This window comes from Diceros bicornis, chromosome 9 (genome assembly GCF_020826845.1).
Source record: "Diceros bicornis minor isolate mBicDic1 chromosome 9, mDicBic1.mat.cur, whole genome shotgun sequence".
In the NCBI taxonomy this organism is placed as follows: Eukaryota; Metazoa; Chordata; class Mammalia; order Perissodactyla; family Rhinocerotidae; genus Diceros; species Diceros bicornis.
Window position 1 is genome coordinate 87,098,827 of NC_080748.1, and position 24,958 is coordinate 87,123,784.

Genomic DNA, 24,958 nt, shown 5'->3' on the forward strand with positions numbered 1-24,958 from the left:
ACAGGAGGGCCTTCAAGAGAAGACCCGCAATCACCAAGACAGGTCCAGCCAAGCCGCCCAGGCGCTGGGTTACACATCAGTCACCAACTGCGGTTTTGTTCACACCAGACGCCACTTCAGAAAGATCGCGTCCAAGGTTATTTTTAACGAGAGCAAGTGTTCTCTTTTTCACGACTCAGAGAGAGAACCTCCAGCCACAGGAACAGCTCTGTCTCCTTGTCCTCAAGCCCGGTGGAGCCGCGGCAGGCTGGACCCGACCCCCAAGGGCGAGACAGCTGCAGACCCCAGAGGGGGCGGGAGGGTGGGGCTGTACAAGAGCCCGCTAGGTCCTGGTTTTCCCAGTCAGCTGTTCCAAAAGAGGCTGGTTTTGTGGCTCTAGTGTGAGTAAAACATGGGCTGGCAGGTTAGAGGCTGTGCCCTGGCTGTGTCCTGAGCAGCAACACGACTGTTCTGCGTGAGAACACGGCAGTGAGCAGGCAGACGCAGTGCGGACGCCCCTGAGGGAGTCAGGGGAGTCCGGGGAGTTGCCGAAACGCATGTGTAAGAGCTAGAAACCTCGATGGAAGCTCTGCGGCCGGTGGGCCCATCTGAGCAGAGGCGTTGTGGTTAGTGTTATTGAAGTGAGTCAGCAAACAGCATTAGTTTTGCACCAGAATAAAATACACCAATTGTCCAAGAGGCAACTTGTGACCACTGTATTTGCAGGTTTGAGGGTAGCAAATCCAACGTGGCGTCAATAACGCACTCAGGGATAGGAAAAATACTCCCATAGGACAAACAATGTATTTTATGCAGCAATAGGGTTCTGAGATTGGGAGGGAGGGTTAAGGTGTGATGTGGCCGGTTAGGCGGGGTTCTTGGCGAGCTGGGAGCTGCGCTTGCGTTGCCTGTGGACACCCCTGGGCACCCAGAGCCGGACTCGGCTCCCGGGAGGGCATGGTAGAGGGCTTTACTTCTCCTCCGTGGACAGGCGGTAGAGGGCTGTGCCCAGGCGTCTCAGCTCCTCCTGCTCCAGGCCCTGGTACAGGCCCGCGGGAACGGTATCCAGGCCATGCAGCAGTCCAAACAGGCAGCCTGCGATGGTCCCTGTGGCCCCACTCTCACCTGGAATGGAGACAGAGGTCCTCAGGGGGGCCGAGGGCAGGGCGGGAAGGGGCGATCTCTGAGAACCCAACACTAATCAGGGCCAAGGCCGTCTTAGAGACCCTTCCTGGCTGACCACCCCAGGGCAGGCAGCGCCAGGCCTTTCTCAGCCTCCTCCGACTCCTGCCGATCCCAGTTCTGCTCTGGGCAGCACCCCACGGGCCCTGGGGTCTCCCTTCCTCCCTCCTTGAACACACACGATCGTGCGCAGAAGCCTTTGCGTCTCCGGGGTCTGGCGCTCAGGGAGACCACGTCCTGTGGGGACAGGTCCCGAGGGCTCCTCCCCTCCAGGCTCTCCTGGGCTCCCCGAGTCCACGCGGGCTCCTCCGTCCCTCGCTGTCCACACCTCCCGCTCTCAGCTACTGGGGCTGGAGGAGGGCTGCCCTCTGCCAGGCCCCTCCTCTCAGGCTCACAACCCGCCGCTGCCCTTGGCTCCCACCGCCCTCCCCTCCTCGTCCCCAGCTGGGAGCACCCAGGATCTCACAGGAGCCCTGTTGGCCCCCTGGGAAGCGCTGTCATCTCAACCCTCTCGGCACCAGGAACAGTGGGCGGACCTGATAACAGTCACTGTGAGGTGGACAGAGAATCAGTGCCCAGCGGCCCCTCTAATTTCACACTCAGAGAAAATGGGCGCCTGGGAGTGAAGCAAACCCACCCAGCCCTGGGACGGGGACTGCTGCCACCGAAAGGCTCGTGCTGAGCTGTGGGCACTGGCCTTGAACTGTCTCAACAGCCCCTCAAGGGGGGTCCTCGCCTTTCACAGAGACAGGCCCGGAACCGGGATTCAAATTTGGGGCCACCTGACTCCAAAGTGCGACCTCTGTGGCCGCAGAGTCTGCAGGGGAGCCGAGATGAGAGGACGGGGATCACAGAGAGAACTCTGCGAGGCCAGCACCAGTGGAACCCGAGCACTCTTGAACCTGCCGCCCCCAGGGAGAGAAGCCCCACCTCCCGCCACACCCTCTCCAGGCTCAGACTCCCGCGGGCCCCTTGAGGGAGCGCCGTGGCCTGCCTGCGGCCTGTCACCTCCATGCTCGAGACGCTGGGGCCAGCGCCTCGTCTAGAGAAGGACACACATTCTGGGGGCAGGAGGCCGGCCCCTCATGCCTGCAGCCCTGACACCCCGACAAGGTGCTCTGGGATGAGGAGGGGGCGCTGGCCGCCGGGAAGCCCAAGACCATTAAAGAAGGAAATCTCACCTCCGTGAAACATGGCCCGGTGGCAGAGCTCTGTCCAGTTCTTCCCGGCTCCTAAGAGCGCGTCATACGCAATCATGGGGGCATCGTGGCCCCGCCGTCCCCCTCGACCCTCCGAGCTCCATCTCCTGTAGGTCTGAAGAAAGATCCCCGGGTCAGAGGCACGTGCCAAACCAGAACCATGACAGTCTGCGCTAGAGCATGGCATCCCAGGTCATCCCACGGACGGCCGTTCATGCACTCGCTGTGCACTTATGGGGCGCCACCTATGTGCAGGCATTGCCCCAGGGTGGGGATGCAGGGTGAGCGGGAAGGACTCACTTCATGGCCCTCACACTCCCACCACTCGGAGACAGACGCCCGCAGATAAACAGCGTAACAACGTGCCTGGGCCGCACAGTCGGACGGGAACTGGAGCTGCACGCAGGGACTGAGAGTGTGTGACGGGCTGTTAGGACAGCATGGCAGGGAGCCACCACGCGGTGACCTTCAGTCCGAGCCAGGCAAGAGACAACGGGGTCTCCCTTGGCCCCTGCCCACGTCTACGGCCGGGGCAGCCCCACCCGATGGGCCCTATAGGCGGTGACGCTGTCCAGGTGCGGGTGGCTCCTCAGCCTGGGGCCCCGACGGCTCCTGCCCGCTGCCGTCTCACACCCGCGAGACTCACCTTCTCCCTCTCCTCCGCGTCATAGTGGTCGGGAAACGTGGCTTTACTTTCCGTGTCTTTGCTGATTTTTCTCTCCTCCAAGTAAAACTGCCACTTAGCTTCAAAGTAAAACCAGTGCTCCTGGTACTCTGAAGGGAAAGAGCAGGGTGGGCAGGGTGTGATGGCCCTCCAGCTGGGGCGTGGGGCAGGGGTGGGCCCGGAGACTCCGTGGGCGCAGAAGGTGTGGGGGCCCGGGAGAGCCTGCACCTGGCCTTAGCATCGCTCCACACGTGAGAAAATGCTCAAATTTGTAGCTACCTTGAAACAACAGCAAGGAAGATGGAGATGGGGAAAAAGCAACTCAAAGAACTGCTTAACTATATTCTGAATCGAAGGTAGCAATTGCAATATTTTGAAGCACATTCTCTAGAAAATTCGGAACCTGTGTATTTTCACTAATTCAATACTGTGCCTGCAAGGTAGGGAGAGAGGGCGTTTCCTCATTCCTAGCTGCCAGCCTGGCGTCCAAGCCCAGAGGTGCTGACCCGACTCGGAGGGCTTTGGTGAAGAGGACTTTGCCTCGGCAACGAGTTGGAGCAGCAGCTGCACTGGTCACGAGGCCATCAGGGCCTCGGTGTCCTCAGCGTGGCGCTATCCTGCGCACGTGATCCGTCCCCCTGGGCAGCCACCAAGGGGTGAGCGGAGTGGGCGGGTGGGGGGCCGGGAAGGCCCTGGGGGAGTGACTGGCTTACAATGAGCCACAGACGCCACCGTGCCTGTCTGTGGTTGGGGAGTCGGAGAACACAGCCGTGACCGCAGATGGGCCGCTGTCACTGCTGCAGAGGGAAGCCGTGCTCCTGTCACTGCCTTGTCGCCACAGGGGCGCCAGGAGGTGCCTGGGGCCGCGGTTCCAGGTGGCCGAGGGAATCACAGGCCCTCGGAAATCCTGGCCCCCCTCTATTTTACAAAACTAAAGGTGAAACCGGCTTACGGTCTGTTTCAGTGAAATGAGGTTAAAAGTGAAGACAAAAGCAAGGGGGCGGGACGGGATTCACAGGTCCCGCTGTACCCATGCCAGGCCAATTTGCAGGGGCCCTCCTCTATCCTATTGTACCGATAACAACGCTGTACCAAGAGTTGTTTTGCAGGGTCAAGGAGCATAAACTGCAAGTCGTGTAGCTGGAGCGTGCTGAGAAGATGGAAACCTGGTCCTCAGAAGACCTCGAGCCGCCTGGGAACCACAAGTTCCCCAACTACAGAACTCAGTGTGAAGAGAGTGGAATGGGGAGCCTGAGGAGAACTGAGGGGTCCCTGCATTTGCAGCACAGTGGACTCTACACTCCCACCCTCCAGTCAGATTCCACAAGTTAGCATTTCGCATGAGCACTCCCACTCCCAGCTCCTTAGAAGTCTGTGCCCGCTTCAGCTGGGGAGACAGACCTGAGCCTTCCTCCTCTCTCCCTGCTGGTCGGCCATGCAGCAGAGCTCTTTCTTCTCTCAGAAGCCAGTGCTGTAGTTTTGGCTTCTACATGCACCCAGCAGCGAGCTTTTGCTCAGTCACACCATTAGCCCTGCAGAGACATGTGACCCATCCCTGCCAGCGTGCCTATGGGGTGTGGGTGCAAACTCAGAACTCAGCCTCTTCCCCAGGTCAATGCCCAGTCAACTTTGGAAACAGATATCCAAACATGAAAACACGGAGGAATCTTCGAGTTGTCCTAACGCCAATGGATGTTTCACGGACCAAGCAGAAGGCCCCAGCAGAAGGCCCCAGCAGAATGTTCCCTGGGGTGTTCTACAGAGCACGGTTCTCTCTGGACAATTTTAGGTGCTCTGTGTCATACAAGGTCATAAAACTCCAGTTAAACAAATTTAAAATTAAACACAATGATCTGGCCAGTGACCCTCCTCCCCGTTTCTGTTCACGGAACACCTGTGACTACTGTTCTTCCGACAACACTGGGGAAAACGCTGTGTGTGCTAGAGTTCCGGGGTCAGTCCATCGGTATGATGTGAACTGAGTAGCCATGTCGTTTCACACTCTGATACCATCTGCCCGTCTCTTTCAGGTGGGTTAAGGTGATCCTGCTGGCTTGGGGAGATGACCAGCCCTGTGACCACAGACCAGCCTCCCCAGGGCTGGAGAGAGCCCCAGGGAAACAATGACTTAAACCAATGAACAGAAGCAAAGTGTGGGCTGCTGCCTGTGCTCTGTCGCTGGGTTTACAGAGGGGGTACTGCTCGGGCATTCACGTTCGCTGTGAGCATGGAGGTTTCTCACTTCCCCTCGGAACAGGGTCCCGTGGATAAGAGTTTCCCAGCACGCAGTCCAGGCAGGTGTAAATGCTCCACATTCAAATCCTCCACCTCTCTCTCCCCCAGAACAAACTGGATAACTTATTCTAGAAAGTCTCCTGACAACTGAAGACTATGAAAGGCCCCACGAAGCTGCCCGAATTCCTCATGCAGCTCACGTCCCTCTCAGGGTGAAAGAATCCTCCGGAAGAGCCAGTCACCTGAGAAGAGAGCCAGGGGTTTGCTGGTCCTGCACCCGCTGTGCCGGGTCTGGTGCCTCGGGGAACTCATGGGAAGGGGTGCAGGCTGAGAAGAGCACAGGAGGCTTCCAGACCGCCAGCAGCCCTGTGACCCCCTGGGACTTTGCTGGATGCGCTGAGGAATGCCTCACTCGTGGCCAGAAGGAGTGTGAGCCATTTGACGACAGGTTTGGGGTGAACTGAGACAGACGGAGGTTCCCAGGAGTGCATGTCATCAGTGGGCACAGATCTCTGTCTGGCTTCCGTGTGGGAGACTGGAAAGTCTCTGGGGCCAGGCACAGCTGTCCACTAGGTCAAGCAGCAGTGTGGACTTCAGTGTTGATGTCCCTCGTCCCTTGATGAAGAATGGGCTACTTAAGGACAATTTGGAAAATTAAATCTAAGTATGCACCCCACCCTTTCTGGCTGCAGTCAGAGCTGGGGGGTCAGTCTCTGCAGAGGCCTTGGGTGGGAGACACAGCAACCGGCTGCTGTGGACCGTGCACGCCTGGGGCCTCCTGCGCAGGCGCTGCCCTCAGGCCAAGCAACACCTCACACCTTCTTTGTGTGGTCAGCCTGCTCACACGGACCCCAGGGGGATGCTCTTGGTTTCATCGTGGGGAGAGCATACCTTGACTTCTAGGGGGCCAAGTCTGTCCAAATCTGCACTGAGTGTGAATTGAGACCACCCTCTCTTGAGACCACACACCCCAGTGTGACAGGAGGAGGCCAGGCTCACCTGCCAGGTGCCGGATAGTCTTCTTGCAATATTCTTCGGCGAGCGGGATGGTCCTCATCATGTCCCTCCCCCACTGCTCCAGCGGCTTTCCTTGTATGGCGTAAGATGCAAACAGGGCTGTGCACAGGGACCCGAGGAAGCCTGGAGGGCGGTGGGGAGAGAGGGACCATGACACTGGGCCACACCCACACTCTGGGAGGCCAGAGCCGCCCTTGACCAGGTGTTGGACCCCGGGCAATCACTTTGCGCATTTTGACCTTCCATTTCCTCTCTGCACAAAGAGAGTATAACACCCACCTTGGGATGACCCCAAGCACGGGTGAGTGCCCGCCAGGCCTCCCATGGTGAACGGCCACGCAAAGACCACCCCTGCCCTAGAAAGGGCACTGCCATCTCCTTTGCCTCGGTGGCTTTCTGGCCACCCCACGAGGCATCAGGTACAGATGAGGTCAAGGGCAGGGATAAGCACCTTGTTCTCACACCTGAGCTTCAGTTACTGTCCTGACCACCTGCCCTGCCTCCTGTCATGGAGGGTGTCAGCTCGAGTCTAGGACAATGCACGCTGTTGTAAAAATTGTGACACTTGCTGCTGGAGGTGGTTCAAAACTTGAAAAGGAGAGTGGAGTTAAAACGCACCTCCCTGTATTAATCGTGTGCAATCAAACCCTTAAAACACTTCGTTCATCATCCTAGAAACATAGAGACTGTTTAACCATGAAGCATGTGAAACAGCATTTCTTTAATTAGAGTGGGCAACATGCTAAACCCAGACTCCTGCCCTCATCGCATTGTTTCCAAATGCTCAATGGTCTCGTGTTTGAAGGTGTTGATGTTTCTTTTACTTCTAGTTGAACCAGGTAGTGAGCAGAAGTCCGGCGTTAGTTCCTGTCCAACTATCCAAGATGTTGCCAACCGGTGAAACTGTATGCCTTTCTGCTTAAATTTTAAAGATAGAATGAACTTATTTGTGGAGTTCGTGGCTTAGCCTGTCACTGCCTGGGTGAACTTGTCATCCACTCACCAGGTTCTAGTCGCACGTAAGCGTGCTTTCCGGTAGGGCACAGGGGCCCCTCGCAACCTCTGTGCGCGACATCAGCTAAAATGGACACCAAAGGTGACCTTGAAACGGGAGCACAGTCACTGGAGAGCAGCTGGCGGCCTCCGGACTGCACAGGGGCTGGGGAGGGGCACGTCCCCTGCCTCGCTGTGATTTAAGGGCAGTTACAGGTATAAGAGTTTCAAGTCATCCTTCTTTTTTAAAATTAGGCACTGACTGATTTTCCGAGTCACGTCTCACAGTCAGGCACTGGGCCGCCCGCCTGCCCTCCCTCTGTGTGATGGACATGTGGTGGAAATCTCAGGACGCAGCCGGTCCCACTGCACACGCCATGCGGCGGGAGTGTGCTACGAGTCTTCCATTCCACTCCCTCCTTTCCTCCGACACAACAGGGGCATGGTTCCTGTTCCATAATTGTCCCTATGTTGCAGGTGAGGAAACGGAGGCACCGGTGGCTAAGTGACTCGGTCCAGCTCACACAGTCAGGGAGTGGTCTGTGGGCTCACAGCCCCGGCAAACGGTGCCCGACCCTGGGCTGTTGACAAAATCATATAAACGCTAATTCCCACGACTTCAACCCAGATCCTAGCCTCGTGTGGATAACTGGTGCGGCCCTCTTTCTTTCATTCTGACGTGAACGATATTGAAACCAGTGAGAATTCTTTCCCTGGCACAGTTGCTCCAACATCACCATGCTTATTGCTAATCCTGCTTTTAGGCTGAAAACAGATTTTAAGCAGAACTGAAGATTAAAAAACCCAAGTCTGCCAACAAATATCATATCAAACAATGGATGTGATCTCGTGAGATTCCCGTCCGTCTGTTGGGCGGAGAGCTGCACGACAGGCACCGGTCGGCGGCCAGCGTTACCTGTGGGGTGGTTGTGGGTCATCCTGCCGCACTCGATGCCGACCTCGATCAGGGTCTCCAGCCGCTCTGGCTTCCAGTACCGCATGCCGATGCACATCGCCTTGGTGGCAGCTCCAAATCCTGAACCTACAGGGAACGTGAAATACCTGAATTTAGACTTTTGCTCCAATAATTCCACCTCTGCCAATCTAGCTTTCATGAATAATCTGAAAATGTACAAAAATTTATGTAATAACATGTTTATCATAGTGTCATTTAAATGAGTGAAAAATAAGCAAACCACTTAAATGACTGACAAAGAAAAGAGATTAAACAAATTGCCATGCATCCATAGTTGGAATGATATTTAGCCATTAAAAATAGACTTTGGGGGGCTGGCCCCGTGGCTTAGCAGTCAAGTGTGTGCGCTCCGCTACTGGCGGCCCGGGTTCAGATCCCGGGTGCGCACTGACACACCGCTTGTCGGGCCACGCTGAGGCCGTGTCCCACGTACAGCAACTAGAAGGATGTACAACTATGACATACAACTATCTACTGGGGCTTTGGGGAGAAAAAGGGAAACAAAGGAGGAGGATTGGCAATAGATGTTAGCTCAGGGCCGGTCTTCCTCAGCAAAAAAAAAAAAGAGGAGGATTGGCATAGATGTTAGGTCAGGGCTGATCTTCCTCACACACACACACACACAAATAGACTTTTTGAAGGCCTGGGGAAATGCTCATAATATGCTCCTACTTGGCAACAATGTAGGAGACAACTGACCACACAATACGCTTGCCACCATAGATACTTGCTCTTTCCAACAACAGCTTCACTGAGTGGTAAATGACACACCATCGACCATGAATATTTAAAGTCTGCAAGTTGATGAGTGTTGACACACGATACACCCGTGAACCAGCACCGAAATAAAGACAGTGAACACGCCCATCTTCCCGAAAGTGCTCTTTTGCCCCCTGCCCTGCCCACCAGACACTGATCTGGCACCACAGATGAGTCTGCACTTCGCCGAGTTTTGTATAAATGGAATCACACATAATGGACTCTTTGGCTTCTTTCACACTGCGTAACTATTTTGAGCTTCACCCATATCGTTGTGTGTCGATAGTCGATTCCCTTGTTTGTTGAATACGACTCATTTGTATGGATGTGCCACAACCAACTGGTTTATCCACTTGCCTGTCGGTGGACATTTGGGTTGTTTCTGGTCGGGGCTAGTACAGGGAAAGGTACCGGGAACTTTCACAACCAACTCTGCGTGTGGACATGCGCTTCTTTTCTCCTGGGTAAATACCTCGGAGTGGGGATTGGGCTCACATGGTGGATGAATGTTTAACTTTTTTAAGACACTCCCAAACTGATTTCTGAAGTGGCTGTACCATTCTACATCCCCTGGCAGCTCCTCACATCCGGGACAACACTTGCTACGGCCAGTCTTCTTCGTTTCACCTACACTGTTAGGCATGGAGTAGAATCTCTTTGCGGTTTTAATCTGCATTTTCCTAACGACTAACGATGTTGAGCACATTTTCATGTGCTTATTTGCCGTCCATGTATCTTCTTTGGTGAAGTGTTTAGATAGTTCTCCCATTTTTATATTGGGTTGCTGTTTTCTTATTACTAAGTTTTAAGAGTTCTTTATACATTCTGGATCCAAACCTTTTATCAGATATATGCTTTGCAAATATTTTCTCCCAATCTGTAGCTTGCCTTTTCATTCTTTTAACAGAGTCTCCTGGAGAGCAGAAGGATAACTTTGGGAGTATTCGTCCTCTTCGCTTTCCTGGAAGCGCTGTGTATGATTGGTATTATTTGCTCTGCGTGTTTGGCGGAATTCCCCAGTGAGACCACCTGGATCTGGAGTTGTCTTGAATAGACATTATGTGAGTTAGGCGATCTATTTCATCTCTTGAGTAACCTTTGGTAGTTTGTGTCTTTCAAGAAATTTGTCCATTTCATTTAAGTTGTTAAATTTATTGGCATAAAATTTTTAATAATATTCTCTTATTTTCCTTTCATTTCTGTAGAATTTGTAGTGATGTTGCCTCTATTATTGTTGATACTGCTCATCTGTGTCTTCCCTTTTTTCCTGATTAGTCTGGCTAGAGGATTTTCGTTTTTTTCAATCTTGTTAAAGAATCAGCTTTTGGTTTTGTTGAGTTACTCTATTTTCTGTTTTCTACGTCATTGATTTTCACTCTGATCTTCATTATTTCTTTTCTTCTGTTTTGTTTCAGTTTAATTTGCTCTTCTTTTTCTAGTTTCTTTTCTGTTTTATGCTGAGGAAGATTCGCCCTGAGCTAACATCTGTGCCAATCTTCCTCTAATTTTGTACGTGGGTCACCGCCACAGCACGGCTGATGAGTGGTATAGGTCTGTGCCCTGGATCAGAACCCATGAACCCGGGCCACCAAAGCAGAGTGAGTGGAACTTAACCACTATGCCACAGGCTGGCCCCATTTTTCTAGTTTCTTAAGGTGAAAACTGAAGTCATTGGTTTCCAACCTTGAAAGGGAAATCTCTGTGTATATAACCCAAAATTGTGGATTTGTGTATTTCTCTGCGAAGCTCTGTCAGTTTTTGCTTCCTATATTTTGAAGGTTTGTTATCAGGTACATAAACATTAGGTTTGTAATGTCCCCCTGATGAAGAGTCATGATGAAATGACCTTCTTTTCCCTGGCAGGATTCTTTGCTCCAAAATCTACTTTGTGGGTTATTAACAGAGTCACTGCACCTTCGCTCTGATTGGTTACATGGCAGACCTCTTTCTACCTCACCCATCTGGGTCTGTACATTTAAAGCACACTTCTTGTGAACTGCACACAGTTGGGGATCACTTCTCCATCCCTTGCAAACCTCTGCCTTTTACTGGGTCTCTGGACCATTCACGTTTGACACGAGTATTGACAGCGGTGAGGTTAAGTTTTTTGTCTTGTTATTTGCTTCTACTTGTCCCATCTGCTACTTGTACCCTGGTCTCTTTTCTGCCTTTTTTGGACTATTACTGAGCAGGAAGATGCAGCTACCAATCTCAGGGGAAGGTTCCCACCACGCGGAGGATGGAAAGACCCCCAGAGCCGCCACAGGAGGAGCCCCAGACCTCGGCCTATGGCACCTTCTCTGAGTCAGGGTCTCCAGGGAGGACTCGGCACACAGCACAGGTTGGAGAAAGGTTTTCTAATAAAAAGGAGAAAACGCAGTTCAGTCTCCCAGGGCCAGTGGGTCCCTCCCAAGCCAAGGCATGCAGCCTCTCCTGCGGCAGGTGAAGACTCCGTCTTGCCCCACAGGGCAGAGGTGCTGCTGGGGCTGGTCAGGTGTGTAGGACGCTCACTTGGAAGCAGCACAAGGAAGTCCACTGCTTCCCAGAACAGGGGAGTCTTCTCCCAACAAGGAAGAAGAGCCAGGGCCACACCTGGTCTCCAGGTGGGCAATGTTCCAGCCCTGGGCACTGATGTGGCAAGCCCAGGGAAGGGCACTCGTCACAGGAGGGCTGCTTACCCAGCCAATGTTGTTAAAATAACTCAGTTTTGTCTCTTTTGTTGGCTTGTAGTTATAACTGCCCTGTTATTTGAGTGGTTGCTTGGGGCTTACAGCATACATCTTTAGCCTACCACAGTCTACCTCCCTGTCTGCGGGGCCACTCAGTCTACACCCGGGGGCAGGTCCACACTCAGTCTACACCCGGGGGCAGGTCCACACTCAGTCTACACCCGGGGGCAGGTCCACACTCAGTCTACACCCAGAGGGACAGGTCCACACTCAGTCTACACCCAGAGAGGCAGGTCCACACTCAGTCTACACCCAGAGGGGCAGCTCTATCCTCAGTATAAAACCCAGAGAGGCAGGTCCACCCTTGGTCTATACCCAGAGGGGCAGGTCCACCCTCGGTCTTCACTCAGAGGGGCAGGGCCAGGACCCCAGGAGCAGAGGCCCTGTGGCTCCTAAACCCATCACCCCATAAACTCGTGAAATACTTTGGAGACAGACATTTATGCAGGTGGTGTATTTTTTCCTTGATGTTTTGGCAAAAAATACAAACTAAAGGGAAAGCAGTGGAAAATTTTCCCTAAAATAAGCCAGGGATCAGTGACAAAGTGCCGGGGAAGCTGGCATCCTCTGAACAGACACCCAGGTGGGCGGACTGGCTCTCTGGCGGCACACTGCCCTACAGAGGACTCTGGCACACCCATCTCGGCTCAGGCAAACCTGCCCCATGCTGGTTAGTGGGAGGGACAGATGTTAGTGGACAGACAGATGGTTAGTGGGACGGACAGTTCCGTGGACGGACGGATGGTTAGTGTCCCGAAGCGGGTCTCCAGCCACGAAGCTGGGAGGGAGAAGAAAGCACCCCCTGACCCTTCTCGTTGAAAGGCGTGTGCCAGGCGAGGAGATAGTTATCCGGCTTCAGCTGCGAGCAGCCTTCTACGGTAGCTGGATCGGCCCGGTGTTCTGGGAGCTTCTCGAGGACTTCCACGTAGCGCTTCACCATCTCCCGGTACAGGTCGTCCAGGCACCAGTAGTCTGGGGAGGAGAGGGGAGGGCAGGTCAGAGAGCAGAGGGACCACTGCCCCGTACGCCCCGACACAGCGGCGATAACAGACGTGATGGCAGGCATCACGCCCCCACTCGGCGAAGAGGAGGAGGGTTTGGTGATTATTTCACACAACCCTAGCCACTTGGAGAAATTTAACATGCAGACAAAGGATTCCCTTTAAATTTCATTTAGATTTCAGACATTATAGCCATTGTCCTTTATTATTCTAGCTACACATAGAATCTAGAAAAGCCCATGGTCCTCACGTAGTGCTAACGGCTCCATCCACGTGAGGACAGACTGGACCGAAACCTGCCTGTTTCTGGGCATTTCAGGCCCTGTATCTACGGCACAAGAGGCTGACTCTCTCCCGTCTCCCACCCACTTCTTGTCTCACCAAGAAGCAGCCGAGTGGGAACCCAGTGTGCCGCCTTGTCCCTAACTGCATCTGCACCGCGTGGGGACGTCCGGAACAAGTGTGGTCTCAAGTCCCTGGAAGATCACAGGACACGGGGGACAGGGGCCAACGCACCCTGACGCCTGCTGTCCGCCCCACACCGCACCTTGGGCCATCTGCATCGGGTGACCTCATAATCCTCCCACAACAGTGTGAGCCTCTTACTCGTCATAGTGTTTTTTTTCCACATGTGGTTCAGCGAGGTTGACTTGCCCATGGCCAGAACTGGTAAATGGAATTTGACTGCACAGCCTGAGCGTTTCTGCCATTAAATCAATCCACAGCGTGGTGGATGGAGGCCACACACCTCCAACGCTGGGGTCCACGGTGCCTGGTCACATGGGAGAGCAGGGCTGGGACAGCGGAGGGCCCCAGGGCCAGGTGCGGCAGGCAGGTACAGGGTGCACCTCCACCACAGCTCATTCTGCACTAAAGCAGCATTTCCAGCCTTTGGGGTACTGCCCCTCCTCCCCTCGGGGTGGATTCCCTGTCCTTTGGGATCGTGGGGGGCAGGGAGAGGGCTCAGAGCAGGCAGTGGAGTGCTGGTAGCATGAACCCCTGACCTGCTCGCGCCGGACCAGAGCCTTCCCGAGGCCACCTCAGAGCCGGAGTCCCACCCGGAGGGCGAGGAGCTTGGGACTACATGAGGCAAATCTCTCTTGCTCCAGGACGACAGCTTCAGTCCTGGCAGCCGTTATGGCAGGTAGCACCCTCATGCCCTAGAGTTGTGACTCTTTGGAGACAGGACGTGGTAAAAAGAGTGGCTCTAAGTCCTTCTGTCCCATGTCACTGAGGCTCGGCCGTTACGCCTATACTGGACGCAGCCTGCATTGCCCCAGGTCTGAGTCTGGGACGGAGAGGATGTGGCAAGATCTCGGATTGGGAGGAAGGAGTTCTGCCAGCCACAGGGAGGGGTGTTCCACCGGCAGCCCTGCAGAAGGGGACTGGCCTCTGCTGGGGGTGTGAGTCGTTGGGACCTGTCTAGGCTCTCGGTTGCCAGCGCTATCAGCTACAATCCGGGGTTAACAGCCTGGCCCTTCCAGAGTCCCATAAAATAATTCATTTTATTCTGGAGTCACGTCTTTTTTTAGAAGGAGAGAAACTCCTTAAAAACAAAATGGCAACAAAAAGCCTTGTGTTGGTATCAGGTTAGAATTTAAACCAGAAACAGACTTTCCAAAGCTGCAGAGCCTCGGGCCCCTTGCCTGACCTTTTCTGCTCTGACTTGGCCTCTCAACTCACTTCTTCTCTGTCTCCCCTAGCCGGTCCCCAAGAGACAGATCAGCTTATGAAACCGCCTGTGAGTCTCCCGACTGAGGTCACAACAGAGAAAAGGCCAATATCGAGTTACTCTGTAATATAAATGTCAACTTTTCAGAACGCGTTATCAGGGCCATTGGTGGAGGAAGGGAGATGAGAGCCGAGTCTGGAGCGGCCTTGTCTGCTCACAGCGGGTCAGGCCCCGCCGTCCCTGCAGGATAAGGACACGCAGGCGGCACTTGCTGCGCATCCACAGCGGGCTAAGGACCCCCATTGCTCCCCTGTCGCACCTCGACACGGCCATTGTGCTCGGCCACGACGGCTGGGGCTGCTGACACTCAGATGCCTGAGACATCTTAGACAGACACTCGCCCTGTCACCAGGCGCCATCCTCCCGCACCTAAGGGCTCACTCCTGGCTTACTTCTGCTGCCCTGCTGAGTCCTCGAGGGACCCTAGGACGACAGTGTTACCATCCCAGAGTACAGCTCAGAGCAGGTGAGCAGTCAGTGAGTGGTGGAGAGCTAGGAGTGCGAGGCTGCAGACCCCTGAGGGTGAGCCCCCTCTACCCTCGAGAGCCAGGCACAGGGCCACGCACAGGGGGAGCCTCCGGGAAACATGTGTCAAGGATACACACGCAGCTCGTGAGCTGCGTGTCCTGGACACCACTTGCCGGGTCCACGTCTGCTCTCGTCCCACACCACCCGCCTCAGGGACACACCCGAAAGGAGGACTGCACGGCAACACACGCGCCCTGCAGCAGACCACACAGCCACACGGCCCATCAGCCTACGGCACTTATTAGGAAAACTTACTTAAATAGGCCAAGATGCAGCTCCACTTTGTGCAAGTCTGCCTGTCTTTGGAAACACATCCAAGAGCCACGGCCCATTGGGATCCTTGAAATATTTGCATGGCCAGTGACCTCAGGTGGTGGGGACAGTGCTTAGGAACACAGGCGTTGGAGCCAGGTTACTTGGGGTCCAATCCCTGCTTGGACACTCACTTCGCTGTGTGGCTTTGGGCAAGCTACTTAGCCTCTCTGTGAGTCGGTTCCTTTATCTGTACAAATGTAACAACAAAGTCAACCTCAGGGTGGTGTGTGGATCAGATGATGATAGATGGGGAGTTAGAACAGCGCCTGGCACACCTTTCGTGCCGCATCAGAGTCAGCCGTCACCATTACTGACGTGGCTCAGAGGCCCTTCCAGAGGCTACGATTTGCTCTCTAAAGAAAGAAAGGGCTGTTTGAAAACTAAACTGAAATTTCAACTTAGGCAGTTGAAAGAAGCGTGCTTGAGTGTCCAGAGCAGAGTGCTTTGAGGGGTGGCTTCACGAGTCCCCTCGTGACCCTCGGCCAGAGGCCGCCACCCACAGCAGTCACCCCCTCCCACCGTGGGGGGCTGTGATCCTCTCAAGGGAAGTCGTCCTCCTTCTTAGAAACACGCCCAAACGCTCCCACTCCTCTTCATGCGGAAATCCCACGTTGGGGGTCGACTACATCCTATTTCTGCCAAGAGGACCTGAGGGACCTAGTCTCGGAGAGCGCGGTACCCACAGCGTGCTCGGCCGTGACGGGGACTCTCCCGGGGTCCCCACTCAGGACAGAGGCACGCCTGGACTCTGCCATCCCGGGACACTTGCCGCAGGGCTCAAGGGGCAAGGGCAGCACTGAGAGGATGCGTGGGCTGTGTGGGCTGCGTGGGTGTGTACCCGTGTGTCCGACACAAGTCTACAGTAAGGACCAGCGGCGCAGCCAAACACAAAGCTCTCCGTGGGCCCTGGGGCGGCGTGACCGCTCTGGGCTGCAAGAATGCTCAGTCCTGCCGGCGCAAAGGCATGTGAGACTCTGCCCGGAAACATCAGAACAGGACACGTTTGGATTTCACGGCTGTGCAGACTCAGAAACACGCCTCGCCACCCTCCGCCCACTGGACTCTCTATCTTATCTGTGGCGCGTTAGCGGTCTCCCAAGTTATTTAGGAACCTGCCACCAAGTGGACGCATTCCCGCACGATGACCACAGAGCTAAAACGGGCGCTCACGCAGACACAGGAATGGCAAAGGGGGTGCGTACCTGCTGTTCCAGTGACCCATCAGCTGCCCTCGGATTTTCATTTTGCGATGACACACTAATACACTTACAGGTTTCTAAAGAGCAAATAACTCACAGGAAAGCTGTGCTACACATTACACTCCTCCTGTTTCTCTGAAATTCAGGTAAAAACTTGATCTAAAATCAACCTGCTACTTAATATTTCAAGAAACTGTTTTTCTCCCAAATCTAACCAATTTTATTACATTTTCTCAGGACATCTTTATGTCTAAGCAACTATCCAAGCTAGATCATATTTTGATAGATGGCACTTTAACCCGAATTCATTGGAATTTAGAAGTACTCTCCAGACAACATTATCTTAATGGGTCCAAATTTCAGTCTGGCTTATTATCTTATGTTCTTTTGAAGTAAATTCAGAAGAAGACTTTGTGTCTGTAGAGGACAGTGGAGTCCTCACCCGAAACAGCTCCCAAGCAAGAGATTTATTGGTTTTAACTCTAGAGACAGAGGGCTCAGCTGAGTGAACATTTTACCAACACGAGTGAAAAGCTCGCGTTTCAGAGCCTGAGTGTGCGGAAGAGCATAGTAAAGCAACGCTGTCACCGGGGGAGGACGCCAGGCGCCGGCCCAGGCCCCGGCGCGAGGGCCGCGCTGGAGATCACATCGCCACTTTCAGCGGCGGCATCCGGTGACACCGCGGCTGGAAAGCTCTGGTGAGAGCCCGCTCCCCGGCCCTGCGGGCGCAGGCCAGCCTTACCTGTGGTCAGGGCCCCGGCCGTCGCCACGTGCATGACGCTGTTGTCGCTCACCGGCCACTTCTCGGGTGAGAGCACGAGGTGGTCCAGCCCCCCGATTTTTTGCAGCTCCCCCTGGATCTTCGAGCCTGAAGCACTGCTCTCCCCACAGGCGTTTCTGCAGCCGAGAGCATCCCCCACACTCGCCAGCAGCATCGCAGCCTGAAACCTCTCCATCTCGGGAGGGCTCCCCCGCTCGCACCGCTGCCGAGCGCCCAGCCTCTGTCGCTCTCGGGGCGGCGGAGGCGGGCTTCAGTCTGCCCTGCTGGCCTCTATTTTGGTCATTGTGTTGCTGTCGGGAGCTTCCTGGAATGGCCAGGCACTCCTGCTCTGACTCTGCAGGTGGCACCAATGAGAAGACCTTTCTGGACCCCGCAGCTCACAGCGCCTTCTGGAGAGCCGCGTGGAAGGCGCCAGCTCGCCCCAGCGTCTGGACAGACGCCTGCTCCTCCTCAGAGGAGCTGCGGGCCAAGAGCATCCAGAACAGCTCCAGAAGCTTGCACAAAGCGACGACTGCTAAGTAGCGCAACTTCGCGCAGTATTCTCGAGAAATGCACACATTTCTAAAGCTTTAAGGTGGAGTTTACACACTGTGAAACCACCCACGTTTAGTGCAGGTCTGAGGAGCTTGTGCAGATGTGTGCTGCCGTGAGACCTCCTCCACAGCCATTTCAGAACAGCTCCCTCACCCAGCTCCTTGCCGTCTGCTCCCTGTTGCCCCCACCACGCTCATCTGCTGTCTCTGGTTTTGCCTTTTCCACAATTTCAAATAAATGGAATCACCCACGGTCCGGCCTTTGTGCCTGGCTTCTCTCACTTAGCATAATGTTGAGATTCATCCATTATATGCATGGTTTTATTTTTTGGAAAACTTGCTTTTTGATCATAAACTGTGTTTGATAGAAAACTTAGAAAATGCCAAGTGTAAAGGGAAAAAGTACCTCCCACCCCAGTGTGAAAGGCTGTGAAGGTTCTCTCCATTCAGCGTTCAGCAAAAGGCTCCCCATACAGCGAGACTGTAGAGCGCCAAGGGGGAGCAGACAGCACTGCGGTGAGGGCTCACAGCGGCACCGGGAGGGCGTCCTCATCAAGCTTGTATATTTAAACCCTCGCCAACTCACAGAAAGAGCCTTCAAGGATGTGACAAGGCTGGGGGGAGGCCAAATGTGTAAACCAAGCACCTTGATTTGAAATAAGGAGTCAGGAAAGCAGGCCACCTCGCTGTCCCCCAGGCCCTGGAGAGTGACAGGGCCCCCCCCGGGGACCTGGTCGCACATCAGACCAGAAGTGAGAAGTCGTCACACCTGGGCTTTTTAACACATTTTGTGAAAATAAAATCTCTTTCAGTAACAACAAGATGCCAGGATGCATGTAAATGAACATATAGTATTACAACAGCACTTGTTAAAGATGAGGTTCTGGAATGTGACTCCAGCCAGCATGATTCTGAGAGACTCTGCGACAGAGTCCTTCAAACCAGCCCAGATGTCCCTGGGTTGCTAGGTGTGCAGACTTCTGCCCAAGAAGACCAGACAGACAAGAGCAGCCATTTATTTAGACAGCCACCCATCGGAGGCAGAACAGCATGGTTTGGCAGAAACATTGATTGTTGAGGGCGGTTTCCTTTGCTGATTCTGAGGCAGTGGAAACCTTTGTTGAAGACGCTGGAAACATCTGCGTACTACTTGGGCTATGTCAGCAAATAGTAAGAGGCGAGATGAGTTCCCTAACTTGTTCATTCAACACGACCTGAGCCCAACTGTGGATATAGCAACAAACAGAAAAGTCTACCCCTGCCCCCACAGAGCCTCAAGTCTGAGATGTATGTTACACTTAAACTTTTACTAAGTTAGATAAATCTGTTATGTATTAAGTCACGAAGGCAGAAAGACAGGACGATCTACCCCAGAAATTCTTGGAAGACATATGTAACATGTATTTATTAAACCTATTATGTTTGGTTAATTTGTGTATTTTCAATATATTTAGAGCTTGCATTTCAGTGTATTCTGGTATATAATTCCCATCAATTCAAGGAAATTCTGTATGAATCTGTTATTTTTCTCACGAAACAACCATATTTAGCACACTATGTGATACTCAAAAAGAAAACTAAATGACTGAATGACTGAAGCTGACCATCTGGGGAGATGATCATTTAACTGGGGTGGCAGGCTGGGCACGGGTGGAATGTCCCCGCAGGGCCTAGTTCACTTGCCATCGAGGCGGCTTTCCTGAGTATCTGAGCAATCAAGAACAGAATTAGAAGGATGCCACCACAACACTAGAGAAAATAATTTATTTTAATGTTTCTGAAGTTCTTGGCACTTTCATAGCATGCACGACTTAAATGTATGTAACAGAAGAAAAAGAAACAATTTTTTGAAGAGCCTTTATCCAATTAGTTTTTTTTTTTTAAGATTTTATTTTTTTACCCCCAAAGCCCCAGTAGATAGTTGTACGTCATAACTACACATCCTTCTAGCTGCTGCATGTGGGATGCGGCCTCAGCATGCCCAGAGAAGCAGTGTGTCGGTGCGCGCCCGGGATCCGAACCCGGGCCACCAGCAGCGGAGCGCGCACACTTAACCACTAAGCCACGGGGCCGGCCCAAATTACTGATGTTTTGATACCTAGTGATAAACAACTCCACAGAACATTTTCTCCCCATAAACCGTAAATCTTACGAATAGAAGCATCGCAAACCTCCATAATCTATACAGGATTATCCGAGTTCTAGAACCTTCTCTGAACAGAACACTTACATGTCAAGAATCCATGAGGCCTCGAAGGATGCTTTAAAATTATTGAGGTTTTTATTAAATCCAGTTTTTATTATATAAAATAAATGCTCTCCTAGAGTCACAGACTTGCAGGTGGAGATGGCCTTTTTCCCTTCTTTAGATGTGGACACAGGGGCCGGGGGAGGTGACCTGACTCACTGGTCCTGCACCAGCCTAGCCTGTGGTCTGCAGGCCTCAAGCCCCTGCCCAACCCTTGAGGCCCACTGCCTTCTGAGAGATTTCTTCTTGGAAGTGTAAAGTCCACACACAGCAAGTACACATACCCCTCCTCTGGGACACGGGCGCCTCCCACAGCACTGACGACTCACGTTGGAAGGCAAATCGAACAACACGTTTTAGGCACACCGTCTGTTCTGAAGCGAATGTGCTCTCTCCCGTGAAACCACCCAACGCACCTGCCTTGTAAGCTGGGCTGCAGGCATGCCGGTGACGTGAAGATCTTTTAAATATGAGGTAGGGTCCACACAGTGATTTTCAAAACCATGCAGAGCTTTTCCAAACAAAGAGCAGGCAGCACAGCAGGCTTCCCTGCCCCAGACAACACGGCCTCTGCCGCAAGGGGTGGCCTCTCCGACAAGGCCAACGCCAGAGAGATCAGGTGTTTATGCGACGGAGACAGGCGTCAGCTTGCAAACGAGGTGAACGTTCCGGGTGGGTTTTTTTTGGACAGTGATGTATATTTTAGCTTCCAAATGTGTATGGCCACACAAAGGGCTGGGGGGGACATGAAGGGTATTACAGACAGTTGAGAGGAACACACTCACTTGATTTTCAAATCTATAATTCATCACTCATAAAAGAAATAGTTTTCATGGAAAAATGTCTCTTTAAATGTAATAAAATACATTTTTTAAAAAAACATCCTTTATGAAACTTCTTAGGAAGTTTAAATGACATTATTAGGAAAATAGACCTGCTGACTTATAAACAGCTTAAAAGAAAACCTTCCTGGAGTCACACTGTATGTGTGCCATCGCTGTGCAAACTGAAGATAAAATGATCTTCAGATGAACGTCTACAGGAAATTAAAACAAAAATAGATCTGGTAAATCTAGATATTTGACAATTCAAAAAACACAAATCTCAGGGCAGCCTGGTGGCGTAGCGGTTAAATTTGCACACTCCGCTTTGGCGGCCCGGGTTTTGCAGGTTTGGATCCCGGGCGTGGACCTACACACCAGTCATCAAGCCATGCTGTGGTGGTGTCTCACATACAAAATAGAGGAAGATGGGCATGGACATTAGCCCAGGGCCAATCTTCCTCAGCAAAAAGAGGAGGATTGGCAACAGACGTTAGCTCAGAGCCAATCTTCCTCACACACACAATTATATATATAAATCTTGAATTCCTGGCACCAAGGTTAAAAAACATTAGAATCCATGATAAGATCATCTTCTTCAGGGCACATTTTAATAGCTGTGACTTTATAAAAATACAACATCCTACTGAGGACAAAAATACTGTTTTCTAAGTGTAATTACAATATAACTCAGTGGAGTGTGGTGACTACTGGTGTTCACTCTAAATCATGAATTTACAGCATGCTCTGCTGTCCTGCAAACAGGCTCTAGGGTACTTTTTCATAAACATAAAATCACACAGAAATCTCCTGAAGCAACAGCTATGTGACCCGTCTCCAGACACTCCAGAGCAGCCACCTTCTGAGGAACTCCTGACAGTGGCCAAGACCAGCTCCACCTCCCTTGAGCAGTGAGGGGTCATCCCATCTCAGGACCCATCAAGGACGACTTCTGAAACCAGCAACCATGTGCACGGAACTGAGCCACATGCCTCCCTGCAGGACGCAGTGCATTTTATCGTCTCAATCCACCTGAATCTTCCACCTAGAAAGGGCTGTGTTTACCGCTGGTGACTACTGGCCGTGCGTACTCTACGAAATCATCTATAAGAACAGGCCACGCTCCTAAAGGAAAGCAAACAAACAGATTAAAAAAAAAATCAACATTTTAGAGCACTATTTTTATATTCAAAGCATTGTTTTCACAATCCAACACTTATATTTCAAGAACTCAAATGAGCCTGTGTTTCACTTAATTCATTTCTTCTGCTCTAGCCAGACCAAGGCCGGCAAATACTGCTGTGCTCGCGTGGACATGGCCCTCTCTAATGACCATGGCCACAGGGCTGGCTGGCCTGCGTGTCCTCGCTGTGGCTTCACGGCCCTTGGCCTCACAGCCCTCGGCCCCTGCCCCAGGCAGTCAGGAACGACAGAGGGCCCCTCGCCCTCCCAGGCTGAACCATACAGCCTCTTTCCTCAAAGTACCGAGTTCTGGCCACTAGAGGTGCTGTTTTCTCCCTGAGTGGAGCCCCCTCCCCGAGACCAGTCCCCCCCTCCCCCGGACTCCAAGGAACCCCAAAACGCCCAGGATACTCAGACACTACCCATCGGCCGGCGGGACACTCGCTACTTTACGCTGTTGGCTCCTTTTTATGTGGCCGTGCCTCGTCTCACTTACGGCGGCTGACGCTCCTGAAAGCTGGGCTTCCGACCTACTCACTGGTTACCGAGTGCCTGCTCTGCTCGAGGGGGTGTGAAAGTGCTGAGGACACAACACACCATGGCGGTGAGTGCAGCCCTGAGGAGCCCTCACTTTCTAGAACAGAGTGAGGACCGGGGGGAGGAGGTCCCAGAGGGGTCACCTCCTAGCTGGGTGGTGTAGGAGCAGATGGGTGAGGCACAGAGTGGAGCATTCCTTCCCAATGTAGCACAGCGCCCACTGCGAGGCAGGCATTCAAACGTTCCTGACTGCATATCCCAAAACACCTGGGGTGGGGATGACTGAACATGGGATTATGTTCACGTGAGTAAACATGAGCTGGAGTCTCCTAACAAGCTTAAACGGCATGATGGCGTAACAGACCTGAGTCATCACCCGGGATCGTGACCTTGGAGCTCTGGCTTCCAAACACCTGTCTGGTCTACGGCTCTGCCCAGGCCCTCTGTACGCCCATGTGTGAGAGCTGTACTGGAGAGGATGTCTTCCTGACTTCAACTAAACATGAAGCCCTGTTTCTCTTCAGTGTGACCCACAAGACAGAAAAAAGTGGATATTGTCATCATGACCCCCACCTCACTGACGGGGCAGGGTCGGGAGTCAACTGGGGCCTGTGACCCCACTGCCTGGTCCCTCCACCCTGCCCCCAACCCCAGGCCCTGTGACCCCACTGCCCAGTCCTCCTCACCGCCCCACACCCCAGGGCCTGTGACCCCACTCCCTGGTCCTCCTTGCCGTCCTGTGGTCCAGGGGCAGGAACAATCAGCACACACAGCAGCACCTCTGGCGGTCATCTGAAGCACAACTTCTCGTACCTTCTTCGTCATAGTTAGACATGTCATCTGCAATCATGTTTCCAAAATCTAGCAGAAGGTTCCAAGTGTCCCTTGGGATTGACCTTTTGTGATGTTCCTAACACAGAAGAGAAAAACCCATGAGATTTAAGACACAGATGTAACTCGCAGGCGTTCTGGGGGCCTAGTCACCTCAGTACGTACTTTGATGAGGAATAAGCACCATAACAAAACTGTTAACAGTTACAAGTAATAACAGGGGTCTGCATAAACGTGGAGAGCTACATAAAGCCAACGTGCAAATATAGAAAGTAGACATCTAAAAACAAAATGAAAGAAACATCTAAAATACAAAGATGATAAACTCCCGTTTCAGTCAAACAGAAGGGCAGCGCTGTTAATCTCCACCTGACCCCCCAACAACACAGAAACAAGGCAGGACAACAGGCAAATTGTATTTCGAGACATTTATTTTTCTACATACCAGGTAGATCTTGACGTGAGATGGCACAATTTTCTAAAAATATCTGTTATTCAATATTTAGATATACCAAAAACACGGAGAACAGCGGAAGAGCTGAAGAGGCAAACCCGTAACCCCCGGCCCTGCTCTCCGCCCCCTGCCGGCACCCCTCCCTCTGCCCGTCTCTGCACACACAGCACGTGCACACGGATGCGCTGACGACGCGGAAGCCTGTCTTACGCTTTAAAGCGTTCACGTAACTGCCAGCACATCACATGTGGTCCTCTGCCGCTGTGTCTTCTCCACTCGGCACTGTGAACGGACCTGCCTGGCGCATGTAAGCCAAGACTGCACCTCGCTGCTCCGCAGCTGCTGCACTTGCGCTCTCCTGAGGGGCACACGGGTGTCCCAAGGTGCTGCTGCCACAGCGACGCAGAGCGCCCCTGCCCCTCTCTGAGCAGGTGTGTGGAGGTTCTCTTGGGAATGTCTGCCACAAAACGAGTGAGTGGCGGGACAGAGCACACGTGACCTGTGAGGCTGAGTCCAGGCATTCCCATGCTGCCTCCAGGAGGGCCTCGAGACAACCACTCTCTGAAGGGTCCGTGCCGAGGGGACTGCCCTTCTCTCCACGGACGGAACGCCCGGCGGAGCTCTGGGCACAGCCACTATCTCGAGATTGTCTATTTCGGAGTCGGGGTGTATCCTTGTACTGCATGCACTTCACACAGCCCACAGCTACACCGCTTCCCCTGCTTCACGCCAGGAGGAGCTGTCTGCCCAAGCAGGCCCGGCACAACTGGAGCGCCTGCCTCCAGCACAGAGGGGCTCGCGCCCAAGGGGCCAGCTAAGCCCTCTTCTCCTTCTGAGCATCATAAACCAGGTGGTACGGCTGTGAGCACACACAGTGGCGGCATTCCACTCACGACGGGACACAGTCCATGGCAGTGTTGGAAGTGTGGCACTAGCACCTTCTCAGAGGAAGCACAGAAGTCATTTGGGTTCCTCAGAAAAGGTGATGAATGGACGGCTGCCGAGATCTGCAGCAGATCATCTGAAACCCCAGCCTGGAAGGAGTTTTGTGTGCCTGCTGTGA

The 24,958-nt window shown here is 53.1% G+C and overlaps 2 protein-coding genes across 7 annotated transcripts in view; both read right to left on the minus strand.

Moving 5' to 3' along the window:
* Positions 1 to 672: 672 nt before the first annotated feature.
* On the minus strand, positions 673 to 17,983 carry ADPRHL1 (ADP-ribosylhydrolase like 1). Its single transcript, XM_058548533.1, has 7 exons — positions 17,251 to 17,983; positions 12,541 to 12,705; positions 8,186 to 8,311; positions 6,259 to 6,399; positions 3,007 to 3,134; positions 2,343 to 2,475; positions 673 to 1,104 (listed from the first exon to the last, which is right to left on the minus strand). The coding sequence occupies exons 1-7, from the start codon at positions 17,462 to 17,464 to the stop codon at positions 950 to 952; spliced, it is 1,062 nt and encodes a 353-aa protein (XP_058404516.1). The 5' UTR covers positions 17,465 to 17,983; the 3' UTR covers positions 673 to 949.
* A 1,584-nt stretch (positions 17,984 to 19,567) lies between these two features.
* Positions 19,568 to 24,958, minus strand: part of DCUN1D2 (defective in cullin neddylation 1 domain containing 2) — a 30,698-nt gene continuing 25,307 nt past the window's right edge. For all 6 annotated transcript variants that reach the window (XM_058548539.1, XM_058548543.1, XM_058548540.1 and 3 more), the window contains exons 6-7: positions 23,424 to 23,520; positions 19,568 to 22,016 (exon numbers count right to left, since the gene is read on the minus strand). In XM_058548539.1, coding sequence (XP_058404522.1) covers positions 21,937 to 22,016; positions 23,424 to 23,520 — 177 coding nt within the window. In that variant the 3' untranslated portion in view covers positions 19,568 to 21,936. The remainder of the gene's footprint in view (positions 22,017 to 23,423; positions 23,521 to 24,958) is intronic.